Source organism: Ambystoma mexicanum, chromosome 4q (genome assembly GCF_040938575.1).
Source record: "Ambystoma mexicanum isolate Mex_15411 chromosome 4q, UKY_AmexF1_1, whole genome shotgun sequence".
Classification (NCBI taxonomy): domain Eukaryota; kingdom Metazoa; phylum Chordata; class Amphibia; order Caudata; family Ambystomatidae; genus Ambystoma; species Ambystoma mexicanum.
The window spans coordinates 452,549,912-452,562,411 of NC_090928.1; the positions used below are offsets into that span (position 1 = coordinate 452,549,912).

A 12,500-nucleotide genomic window follows, 5' to 3' on the forward strand; every position below is an offset into this window, starting at 1 on the left:
GTGAGGCGTAGGGTCCGATGTGTTGAACTAGTGTGAGGCAAATTGGGATTGCGCCACTAGCCAGCATCTAAGGAAATCGTGGGCGCTGAATCCGCCCCTCTCCATGGGGGTGGTCAATGTCCCTAGTTTAAGTCAAACTGCGCCAGAGTGCCACAGAAAAGTCTCTCCTCCCCCCACAGGGCGCGGCGTCTCCAGACTGAGCACGCCCAGCAACCCTCCCCCACGGCAGGCCCCGAGCTCACAGAAGCGGCCCCCCTCAGAAGCAGGAGACGGATCGGGCTAGTGTTGTCCTCCGGTCCGATTCGAGGCAGCAATAATCACTGGAGAGGAGGCAAATCATGGCTCCAAGTTCGTACGGAACCGAGCCCGGTTCTTCAGCAACAGGCTCTTTGTAGGCTGGATGGTTAGTGAAGCACCACCGCAGATTAAAATAGTGCCTCCCAGTCTGGAGCCCTCTCTCCGCGGCCATCTTCTACAAGCGCAACAGCGCCCCCCCGTCTCAAGACATCATTAATGTGACAAATTATGTTCAATCAATGCAAGTTTCTCAAAGCGTACATCACATTTGGACAATATAGTTCACATTAGATTCTCATGTATTTCATAATACAAGATTTGTATATGTGGTTTATCCAGACATCTTGATAAGTTATAGATGCTTCGATTATACCGAGTACTCTTTCGCATCTTCTATCCTTTGACTACGCGTTTCGTGCCTTCTTAACCCTTCTTCAGGTAAAGATATCGGGATTTTATACTCTTTCTAGAAAAAAACAAATTCCATTTAGTAATGTTTACCAGTAACCTATTGCATTATCCCATTTAAAATTAGTAACAATTTCATCAGTTCTTTATACTCAAGGGCACTAACCTTTGAATAAGTTGAGAGCCGAGTATATAGGCTCATCTCATCAGTCTCCAGCGGGAAAAAGCGCTAGTGGAGCGCTGTGTCCCACTGTGATACCCACACAGTCTAATGTTTATGAGCATCGTTTGTAGAGTTAAAATTCACTCAAACAGGTTTACTGCTTAACACTATATGAACTACTTATGCTGGGCCGATTTGTTTGCAGCTTGTATTTCATCCTTGGTAGCTGTAAATGATTTTATGTATTAGATATATATACTCGTGGTGGAATTCTGTGTCCTTTATATGAATGATTTATGCAGTTGCCTTGGATTACATGGTGGCAAAAGTTAGTTGTTGCAAGGGATAGTTCCACTGAAGGTTTTTTTGTTTGATTTTTGTGGCTGAAATCTAATTTGATGATGTGATCATGTAGTGATCTACTTTTATTGTAAGTAAACAGTGGAGTCGGGAACAAGCTTGCTAGTGGTGGATCTAGGGACAGCATTTTCCAATTTTTCTTCACTATATTCAGCACCAAGATGCCCGAGGACTTTGTGCACTATACAAATTAAAAAAAACTATTTTCTTTATCCTACTGCTTTGTTGAGAGTAGGTAGAGACGTTTACTAAGTCACTTTTAGTGTTTTTAGTACTTAGTTTCAAAGCCCTCTAGTCTCGGTGTGTTCCTTACTCTGGTAGCATGTTTTAACACTTCCTAGTCATATCCTCTTTAGGAATTTGTCAGTAAATTCTGTAGCTTTGATCTCATTCTCCATCAGATATGATTCTCCTATACCTTCCTAATCTGAATTATTTGTTTATTTCTAGAAAATAGTATAAAATCCCAATATCTTTACCTGAAGGGCGAAGAAGGCCCAAAACGTGTAGCCAAAAGGATAGGAGATGCAACAGAGTGTACTCGGTATAATCTAAGCAACTATAACTCATCAAGATGTCTCGATAATCCACACATACAAATATTGTATTATGAAGTACATGAGAATCTAATGTGAACTAGATTGTCCTAATGTGATGTACACTTTGAGAAACTTGCATTGATTTAACATAATTTGTTACATTATGTCTTGAGACAACATTGAAATAAAAAAAGACACCTTTGTATGTCGGTGCAAACATTCATTGTTGAAAATTTATTTTAAAAAAATTGTCTGATAAAAACTAAACCGAACTTTACAAATTGATATCCAACAATTGTATTGTCAAGAGTGTGCCCTTGTTTACCCCCCCCCCCCCCCCCGCCCCCCATTGTATCTCAAGGGAACCTCCATTCTTCCTATCATCAGATCTGGTAGCACAGATCCAACAAGGAGCACAAAAGTCATATATACTATTTAAGTATCCACAACCCGACACTCACAATACGCAAGAACAGACCTTGCAACACGATCAGAGTTGCACTAGCTGCTACAATTGCCAACTTTGAATTCTGGTCCATTTTCTCTGGAGGTTTACAGGAGTCTGTCTGATCAAGGGTGCTATATTCAAATTCATTTCTGGGTCAGGAAAAAAGTTACATGTCAAGTTTCTTATGTGCCATACTAATGTTATGATGACCTAAGCGGATGTCATCGGGAGAGATATCACCAACTTCCCCTATTTAGACAGATTGCGTGGTTTGAAAATGAAGGTTACTGGTGAGAACCCAAGATTATAAGGGAGGGGCTTAACAGGTTCAGACAACAGGTTCAGCCATCATGCAAGCGTTCAACCCTAAATGTGGCTTAATTAGCAGACATACCTCTTGTGTGCACTCCAAGCCTGTAGGACCCAAAGGTAAAAATCTTTCCACCAACACTGGCTACGACTGAAGGCGGGAGGTTCTGGAAGACAGTAAATAGTATGCCGAATAAATGCTGAAACAGTACATCTGAATCGTACAGGATTTCACACAATTAAACATATTCCCGGTGTTTGCTTCAGTGCATTTTGTTTTCTTCTAGGCAACCTCTGGTGGACATTAAACCATGTGTAACAAGAAATCACAGGGAATTCTCTGCACTTACAAAAGTGCCAATTCGCATTAGAACGAACCCCTGGTACTAAACTAGGAAGTGTTACCAGGTCACTTCAATGTTATGGCTTAATGGTAGTTTCATATGGGGAGGCATAGGAGTGGTTGAGATGCTTCATCCTGCACATGGATTCACAGAAGCCAGACAAGTAAAGGCCAACCTGCAGCTGGTTTATAGTAGGTACAGCATTATTTTATCTTGATTCGTGAAACGTGGCTCATGGTACTTGTGCAAGTTGCTTGGAACATCACCAAGGACTTGGGCAAAGATATTCAAAATAGCTGGCAATCAAGGTGGCCACAGCTGCCAATTCAAAGGCAAAGTACATGCATGGGCAGGGTCCAAATTACAGCTAGTCTTAACCATTACACAGGAACACAAGTGATTAGGACTAAGTCTTGACCTGAAGGGTACAAGAATGACTAATTTTCAAATGGAAGGTCAAATGTGAATTCAGGACGAGAACCCTGGTTTCCCTCCAAGAATGTCTCGCAACCACTGCAAGTCAGGACCATTACAAAAAACTGCAGGCACAGCCAAAACATTGCCAGGAAGATGAGTACAATTTGCCAAAAGTAATTCACAAAGTCTTAAATAAATGTTTGATGTATACAGCAAGTCTCCCTAGACAGACAAGTATTCAAAAGGTTTCTCAAATCAGTGACCAGGCAGAAGCTAATGGGCGGTTGCTTGGCACTTCCAGTGAATTTGCACAGGCCCACAACTATGCACTAAAAACTGAAGGCACCAATAAAAACAGTGCCACGATTGGAGATTTTCTGCAAAGAGTCAATGTTGTCTTTAGAACTACAGCTCAAACTAATTCTTGTACAGTGCTGTCTAAAGCTCTACCAGATCAACTTTTAACACTGAAATTAACCTCACCTTTGTTTCACTGACTTCCCCAATCCATTCTTTGACCAGTTTGTCCAGTTTACCTAAAACGACCAGTCTGTAAAGCAAATAAAATAAACATTACCGTCAACGGAACTGAAAAGTTGCACATGGTAACTAGTATAGTAGGACGATCATATTAAAGCGGGACCTAAAACCAAATTTCAAAGAAGCGTTGCTAGAGGGCCTGAGGATACAATTCGAGAACTAGCACAAATTGCACAAAATAATGTGCTCAGCAACTGAATATCTTGGAAGTCACTTGAGAACACAAGGCCACATTGTGGCACTAAAACCCTAGTGATTACAGTTCAAAGCTTGGGAATCTAAACAACCAAAATAAAATGTAAAACAAACTCCAGTTGACATTCAAACAAGCTACCTACCTGTTTAAGTTTGATCCCAAAGTGCTCTGGTGCATGCCGGTTACGTCTACCTGGAATATCCAACCTGTAAGCGTGGGCATCGTCAATAAATGGGAAGCTGGCTGTGGATTTTCATAGCATTTACATTAGCTGTCAAAATCAAATTAGGGGCAGGTTGGTACAATGTGCTCCCATTGTACTCCATTATATATTTCGCTGCCCCTTTGGGCTACAGCTTCTCTTTCCATAAGAGACCTTGAATAGTACGAAAACCAACATACTGCAGCCAATCATGAAACCAACTAGTCAGGGAGAAGGGCAATGCAAACAGAGTACCCGTTTTAACCAAAAGGCTTAGGGGTCTCGTTTTAGTTAAACTGCAAATAAGTCTTTGCTTCCAGTTTTCAGACCGGCAAGATGTGTCCTCTGTGTTCCTTGAAGAAGCGGCCTCTTGTGCCTGGTAGATGTCCGAAAAATGACATAAAAATATCACTTTGCCCAGAAATGACTCCATGTTTGCGGCAAGTAATACTGACCTCGTGGGTGAGCTGAGGGTTAATGTTCGGCCTTTCTGCTGTGAGGTGCACAGTAAGGAGAGCTTTTGGACCCACGATCCAAAATGGGGCCTGCATCGTAAGACAAAAAGTAGTCTGCACCAAGGACGCAGGATAAACAAAATCTGGTGAGGGGATTGGGGGGGGATAGAGAGAGACAGGCGACACCTTGAGGACTGCCTTTTTTTTATTTATTGTGTTTTAGTCAAAGAATTAGACTTTTCACCAAATTAAAATAGCAGAAAGTATTAACTTACATATATAATCACTGTATGAAACAAAGAAAACGGAAGAAAAGAAAAAGAAAAGCAGTTCAGAGTATAAAATTCAATTTGGCGTCTCACTTCAAAAGGCTCAGTTCACGTAAACATGTTACCACTTCCCAGGTCAAAAGGCTTCATGGCCTAGCCAGTCCCAAAAAGATTGGATGTCGACCCACTATTCCTTGTCCACAAATCTCACAAACTTTACAACCGTCTTAACAGGGACTTTGCTCCAGACACAAACCAGAGTAAAATGATCTGCAAATTATTTTGTAGTGAGCGATGATCATGAGCATTTGTTCAAAAATCCATATCCCATAAAGGAGTGCTTTAATCTAATGTGTAATGTAAATATATGAGAGGTGGCTTAAGACACCCAATGTTACAACATTTTCTTTAAAAATCAGGCTGTCTGTGCTCCAAGGATGGCTTAGTGAATATCAGAGGCCATTAACAGCATGTACTGCAGTTAGTATCAAACTATTGGGGTAGGACTGAAGGCAACCCCTCACCTGGCACAGTGTCTATTGGGTGTGGCACCAGGCCTGCAGAAGCATCAAGTTAAAAAGCGCTCTTCTGTATAGCGGAGCAGGGCATGCAGTGGGCTGTTGGAGTGAGAGCTCCGTGTGCTTTCCGTGAAAGCCCAAACCACCCAGTGCAGTGTGACAAGGGTCCACAGTTGTGACTAAGGAGGTGGAAAGGTATCTTGGACAATGTTGTATAAAACACAGGAGGACAGCACTGTACCTCCCCAAAGTAATGGGGTGGTGGAAAGTGTTAATCGCTGCCTGATGGATGTGGTGCAAATGGCGAGTCCAAGTGATGGACAAGGAGGAGGCGATCCATGAAATGGTGAGTTGATTGCACCAATCTACACACAAGGTCATGGGAGCCTGGGATTTATGGTTGATGGGATAGGAGGTTGAGGTTTGCCATGCAGGGGCTTTTTTGATGTACAGTGTGGAACCTTCCGGAGGTGGTCAAAGTGCATGTGAGACATCACTCAAATGCGTATGAAGGTGTTTTTGCCATTGCTTGAGCTCAAATGGCTCCCTCATTCCAAGTCCTTCCTAGAAGGGTGTCAAATGAAGAGTCCTGGACTCATTAGGCATTCTATGTCCACAAAATGACAAAAGGCTGCGCTCCCGCATAATAAAAGTTCCCTTCCTCTTTGAGGTGCCTGAGCACCAAACCGCAGTAGTTGAACCACTGCAGATGTTTTCAATCTATGCTCCTGTGCTAGTGGGCTCAATCCAACCAAAACACATGGTCCAGGATAATGCAATTTCCTTCACTGCATGCCTCTTGTTGCCCACAACCGTGAGCAGAATGCATCAGCCCACCCATTACCCAAAACCTGCATTCGCATCACGTAAAGTAGGGCTGGGAGGGATCCCCGTATACAGGAACTGCCCTGTTCAGCCTCGGGGTCCCCTAAACCTGCATCCCCTATTCCACAATATATAAAGCTTCTTTTATTATAAGACTGTTTTTGCAGATGTTTATTCTACCGTCAATAACTTATTTTTGAAGTCCCACGTCTAAGTGCTTGCATCTTACTTTCACTAAGAGTACACGTACTCACAATATCTTCTATTGATTTTAGAATAACTGATTTAAAAAAGAACAAGCATTTGCAATGCCAACAGTTTGGGCTTTAGTGTCGGCAAAGTCACTTGTGGCGCGAGTACCTGGGCATCTAACAGCAGTGCTTGGCAAATGTATAATACTTATTCACAAGCCAAACCTGCTGGCTTTGCCAATGTTTGTTTTTACCAGGACTTCAGTGAAGGACACAGTGCTTATAAATCAAGTGGCTGATCATGAACCTGGTTACGACATTTTGATTACACTAATAGAGCATTGGCAGCCGCAACATCTATTTCTCAGCTGTGTGCCTACAATTTGTGGGAGCTGGCGTAGGCTGGTGAGGCGAGCAGGTTTTGGCAGCATTCTGGGACATGCTGCGGCTGAATGGGACAGAACTTCAACTGAGTAAGCAGTGATTAAGGGACCTTAAGACCGTGGGTTCCGGACTGGTGAGCCTCCATGAGGCTGAGCGGAATTTATAATTAAAGTCGCTTTGGATACTTCTCTATTTTGAGCCTTATTGGTTGCCCAACCACGTGCATGTGCAGTTGCTTCTCCGAGATATTTTAAGAGAAGGAATCAGGATATGTGAATATGGGTCAGGAGCTACTGACTTATTATCTCACTGATGTCAGCCAGCAGCTTCGAGCTGATATATTGTTAACAGCAAGGCCTAGGAGGACTGTCAATGATGTTTTCTTCCCTGTCCCCCGCCCCCTGTTTTGTCTTGTGGTGCCTTGAAACACCATTTTCTGTCTAGGCGCCCCTTAAGCGCCATGACGAGTATGCTTGTCCTTTTTGCTTAATAGCCTGACACTTAAGGGGTATACCCAATACATACATAAATAGCTATGTTCTCATGACACCATGCACCCAGTAAAGCATTGGTTTGTGATGCACAATTGCAGGAGCTGAAAAGGCCTGGTTGTAAACACACCAATGCAAGTGTTGTGTTGAGAAGGAGCCTTCAATAAATACAAAGTTGAAATGTTGTGGCAAAGGTGTCCGATGATTACTTCATGTAATCTGAGAATATCTAAAAATGATAAACTGATGAGTTGATCTTGTTTTCATGCAGACACTGGGGTGGAAGAGTACGTGTTGCCGCTCCTGCCCTCGGAAAACCTGCCTGTGTGCAGCACGTCATGGTTTGGTTGTTCCCAAATCACTTTTCTATCATGTTAATAGCTTTAGCATATACAGATATACATCGTAATCTTCAGCAGGGTTTCGTGTGCTATCTGGCAGTCTTTGGGTTTAAATTCCATACCAAACTCATTTCTCACAGCTATGACATAGGGTCCAAGGAATAGCTAGTTTACCTGGGTGTGGCAGAAACAGTGGTGGGGATGTGCCATTTTGCACTGATAGTCAGAGTTTTGTGTCAGCAGGGAAGTGTCGATCCCGAATCGTCAGCAATGTCATGTAAAGACACATTTTTGGCCCTGACTCAAATGAATTTTTTGCACGGTTTAAAGTGGCTTTGCAAGTTTGCACTGCTGAAAAGTGACCTTGCACTGGCGAACCAAAGCCTGATTCATGGAACCGTGCAAAGTATTTTTGCAGTGCAAAGTCATTTTGTACTGCAAAAATGACGTTGCACACCAAAAATGCACTTTACACAGTTCCATGAATCAGGGTTTGTGTTGGCAGTGCAGTCACTTTTCAGCAGTGCAAAGTCTGCAGAAGTTTTTTTACATGCTGCATGCAATTGCAAACAGTTGCAGAGACACAGTGCACAACACAGACATTCTGGGGGGCTGGGGGGGGGTAAACGCCATCATGTCCCCCAATTAACATTCTGGGGGGGGGGGGGGATTTGTCCCCCCCATGACCCCCCTCACCCCCCATTGTCCTACGCCCATGGTCTGCACCATGGAGCTTGCCAGAGACCACAATTTGGTGCCAGAGCCCCCAAGCAATAAAGAGAAGCGGAGAACTAAGGTGATGGGCCCCAGGGGCGAGACAACTTGTACTTGGTGTACCGGCAAGCACAAGGCGTTCACTATCCTGGGGAGGAAAGAAGGCAGCAGCAAGAGGCCACGTCCCTACATCATAACGCCTGCCAGCTACGAAGAACAGAACGAAGGGGACGAATACCAGAGGCGAGGCAGCACAGGCAGAGTCCTGTGGATGCGCAGGAAGGAGTCTGGCAATGCCAGACGCAGCATTTCTTTGCCAGAGCCCCGGCAGTAAGGAGAGGGGGTAAGCGAAGGGGACGGCCCTCCGGTAAGATTCTCGAATTTAGCTGAGCTGGCAGGTGTGAGGTGGTAATCAACCTGGGGAAGAAGGAGACCAGCAGCAGTAGGTCGCCTCCCCATAAAGGACCTCCCTGCAGTCCAGTGCAGCGAAACCAGTAGGGGGCTCTGACCGGAGGCAAGGCAGCATAAGATTGCAGCGCTGCGGGGGCTCAAGGTGATCTACCAAGTGAAGGCTGAACAGACCCTAGCAGGCAGGAAAATCTTAGGGTCTCCAGCCAGCCAGTGTACCCTTTAAGCTTTGCGAAGCCTGCAAACAGGGGCGGGGTACCATTGGAACCAATGGGGACCCCTCTAGCAATGGGATACAGTAAGGGGACCGACCAACAGACTGGAGATGGGAGGGCAAGACATCCCACAACCAACGTGGATAAGGCATTCCTTTTTCCACCGTGCATCCATCTTGTGCACTGCATTCATTTGTGTTCCATTTAAAATAAAATGTTATCTAGGTAGATGTGCCTTCATCTTGCTTCCATTTTGTACACTGCATTGGGATCCTTTTAAAATTGAACCCTTCACCCCACCTATTGCTCTGCATGTGTACGTTTGCCCTCTAACTACTAGGCCGCCTTGGAATAAGTGCCAGGACTGATATATGGCATTTATAACGCGCCATTTACAACTGTGCAGTGCAACGCCCCTCCTTTCCTTCTCTCATTTACCCTTTACCTCTCCTATCTTCTCTAACTGCTACACTATTGCCTACCCTCCGTCTCTCACGAAGTCTGCATGAAAAAAGCAAACAAAATACATACTGGGCAAATTCTGGCTTTCCCATTGCAGACACCTACACCAGCATATCTTTCAGAGAGATCTTTACCAATATCCTTTTCTCTGCCCCCTCTCCAATCCCATTGACTTCTCATCTCTACTCTCACCTTTCACATCCTCTCTCATTAATGGGGGCACCAAGTGGGAAGTCCTCTTGGCGGACTTCTCATCACACTGCATCATTAATGTCTACCACACTGGCATTATCCTGGTTCAGGGTCCTCAAGCCAACCTCTTTGACCAGATCCTGCAGACCCTCATTAACTTTCTTCCTTCTCCTGCTGCTCCCCTACCACTGTACCTCCGTCCCCCCCACCTGGTGTACCACACCCCTGTTCTCTACCCTAAACCTTTAAAGGCAGTGACCTTCTACACCAGGCGACTCAACGCCCCGCTCAGCCAACAAACACTGACATCTACCTCCTTCTCAAAGACACTGACGCCATTATCGCTCTTACCAAGACATGGTTCAATGCCAGCCCAGTCACTGTTTTGGACTCCTCCTACCGGACGGCTTCAAGATAATTTCCGATCCTCGACCTTACCATGCTAGCAGTGGGGTTGCCTTAATCTTCCCTGAGTGGGTTCCTTTTTCCATGTTAACCACTGAGCTCTACTCCTTTCAGAGCCTGGTTTGCAAATTGGTCATCTCTCCCTTCTTCACCTTGACCATTTATTTATTTTTACATTTCTATAGCGCACAAGGCAGCCCCTAGGCATCGCAGCGCTGTTACTTGTAGTTACAGGAACAGTACATTACATTATGCATTTAGCCACGTGTAAGTTGGGTAGCTGAGGTGTGACGTGTTTAGGTGAAAAGTAGTGTTTTGGCATCTTTTCTGAAAGCTAGGTGTGAGCTTTCACCTCGAAGTGTGGGTGGCAAGGCGCTCCATTGCGTAGCTGCTAGGTATGGGAAGCTGGTGCCACCAGCTTGAGCCCCCTTAAATTTGGGCACTGTGAGCATGTTCATAAGGTGTTCTAGTAAGCTGGTTGTGAGGATGTGGTGGACTCTTTCAGAGAGGTAGGTGGGAGAGGTTTGGGGAATACATGTGTCAGAGCAAGGGCTTTGAAAATGACTGATCGGAAGCCAGTGTGCTTCTTTCCTTGCAGCTGTGATGTGCCGTCTTTTAGAGATGCCTAAGGCTGCACGTAGGGCATTATTTTGAATGACCTGTAGTTTAGCCACTTCTTTATGGAGGTTCCTAAGAAGCGGATATTACAATAGTCCAATCTTGAGCCAGTAATGGCTTGTGCAATGATAATGGATTTTTCTTTGGATAGGAATGGTCTGGCTGCTATCATACGTCTAGTGTGGTAGCCTGCACAGAAGCAATGGCATCGACATGTCTGGTCATCGATAGTTGAGGCAAGGTAAACTCCCAGAGTTTTTACTGCGCTGGCAACTGGGATTCTGACATTGTCGAGGCTGAAGTGGCTGAACTTCGGGTCGAGGTTCCTGAGTGTTTTGTTGGTGCCAACTAGGAGTAGCTCTGTTTTTTCAGTTCAGGCATAGTCCATGTACAGCCATCCAGGCTTGGATTGTGTTGTAGATGTCATTTAGGGTCATGGAGTCTATGTCATAATCTCCCGTTAGGGTAAGGAGGATCTGGGTATTGTCGGCGTAATTAGTATACGAGATACCCAGCGCGTCTAGAATGAAGAGGGGGTGCATACAAATATTGTAGCGGGTGGGCGAGATGCAGGACCCTTGTGGTACACCACACAGAATGATGGTGGGTGAGGCCAAGGCAGAGTCCGAGAAGACTTCCATGGTTCTACCTTGCAGGAAGGATGATATCCATGCGGTGGCTTCTGGTAAGAATTTGGCTGTGGTGATTAGGTGGTGGCATAAGACCTTGTGATCAACAAGGTCAAATGCTGGTGAGAGATCTAGGAGGAGTAGAGCCGGTTTGCCGGCGTCCCTAGCCTCATCCATCTTTTTTTTTTGGTCCAGTAATGTGGTTTCTATCCCATGTCCTGGGCGAAAACCTGATTGGCGCAATCCAAGGAGTTTGTCTTCAATGCATTTTTGCACCTGGAGGTATGCTGCTTTGTCTAGTATTTTGAGCAGAAAGGGCACCGTGGTGATGGGCCTGTAGTTATTGGGAGAGGATGGTCCAGAGTCGTTTTTTTATAAATTGGCGTACCTATGTCTCTTTGAGGCAGGTGGTGACTTTGCCAGTGGCAAATTAGGCATTCATAAAAGCTGTAAGTAAAGGTGCGAGTGGGCTGGCGCATTCTTTGATACTGGCAGGGCATGTGTCTCCTTTGCACTTGGATGGCTTAATGGATTTCATGATAATCATGTCCCTTTCTTCAATTTTGGAGAAGGGAGTGCAGGGTCCCTGGGTGGTGGTGGTGCAAGTGTCGGGTGGGTATGGCGTGGTCTTCAAAGTTTGTCTGGATGATTCAATTTTGGTTTGGAGTGTGTTTTGTTAAGCATGGCTGATTGGATTCCTTCACACCAGGTTTTGTCTTTGCTAAAGTTCTGTGGTGTGGGGGTTTCTAGGTCCCTAAAGATGGAGAGTATCTTTGGTGTGGGATTGCGCTTCTTGGGTTCTGGTTTCAAAGGAGGTGGCTACAGCTCTAATGATGGCTTGTTTGTATTCTTTAGCAATACCTTTGAAGTCAAGTTTTGCTTTACTGGTTTGGGTGGATTGCCAGAGTGTTAGGGCTGCACATTTCTTGGTTCTCTGTGCCAAGAGGTCAATGGTAAACCAAGCATTGGTGTGTCCTGTAGGTTTGGCTTTACATAGTTTTAGTAGTGCTATATCTTCAACTGCTGCCTTGATGGCTTTGTTGTAGGAGAGAGCCAGGATTTCTGGATCAGTTGAGAACGGGGGTCTGAAGGCGGGTCCTGATAGGTAGGGCATGATATTTTCTTTAGTGAGTTGCCTAGATCTTCTGGTGAGGGTACGT

General features: G+C 44.9%; 1 protein-coding gene across 3 annotated transcripts in view; it reads right to left on the reverse strand.

Annotated features, from left to right (window-relative positions):
• The window catches only part of PAPOLG (poly(A) polymerase gamma), a 1,009,150-nt gene that overhangs the window by 829,064 nt on the left and 167,586 nt on the right, over positions 1 to 12,500 (reverse strand). For all 3 annotated transcript variants that reach the window (XM_069608036.1, XM_069608034.1, XM_069608035.1), the window contains exons 3-4: positions 3,769 to 3,835; positions 2,610 to 2,691 (exon numbers count right to left, since the gene is read on the reverse strand). In XM_069608036.1, coding sequence (XP_069464137.1) covers positions 2,610 to 2,691; positions 3,769 to 3,835 — 149 coding nt within the window. The remainder of the gene's footprint in view (positions 1 to 2,609; positions 2,692 to 3,768; positions 3,836 to 12,500) is intronic.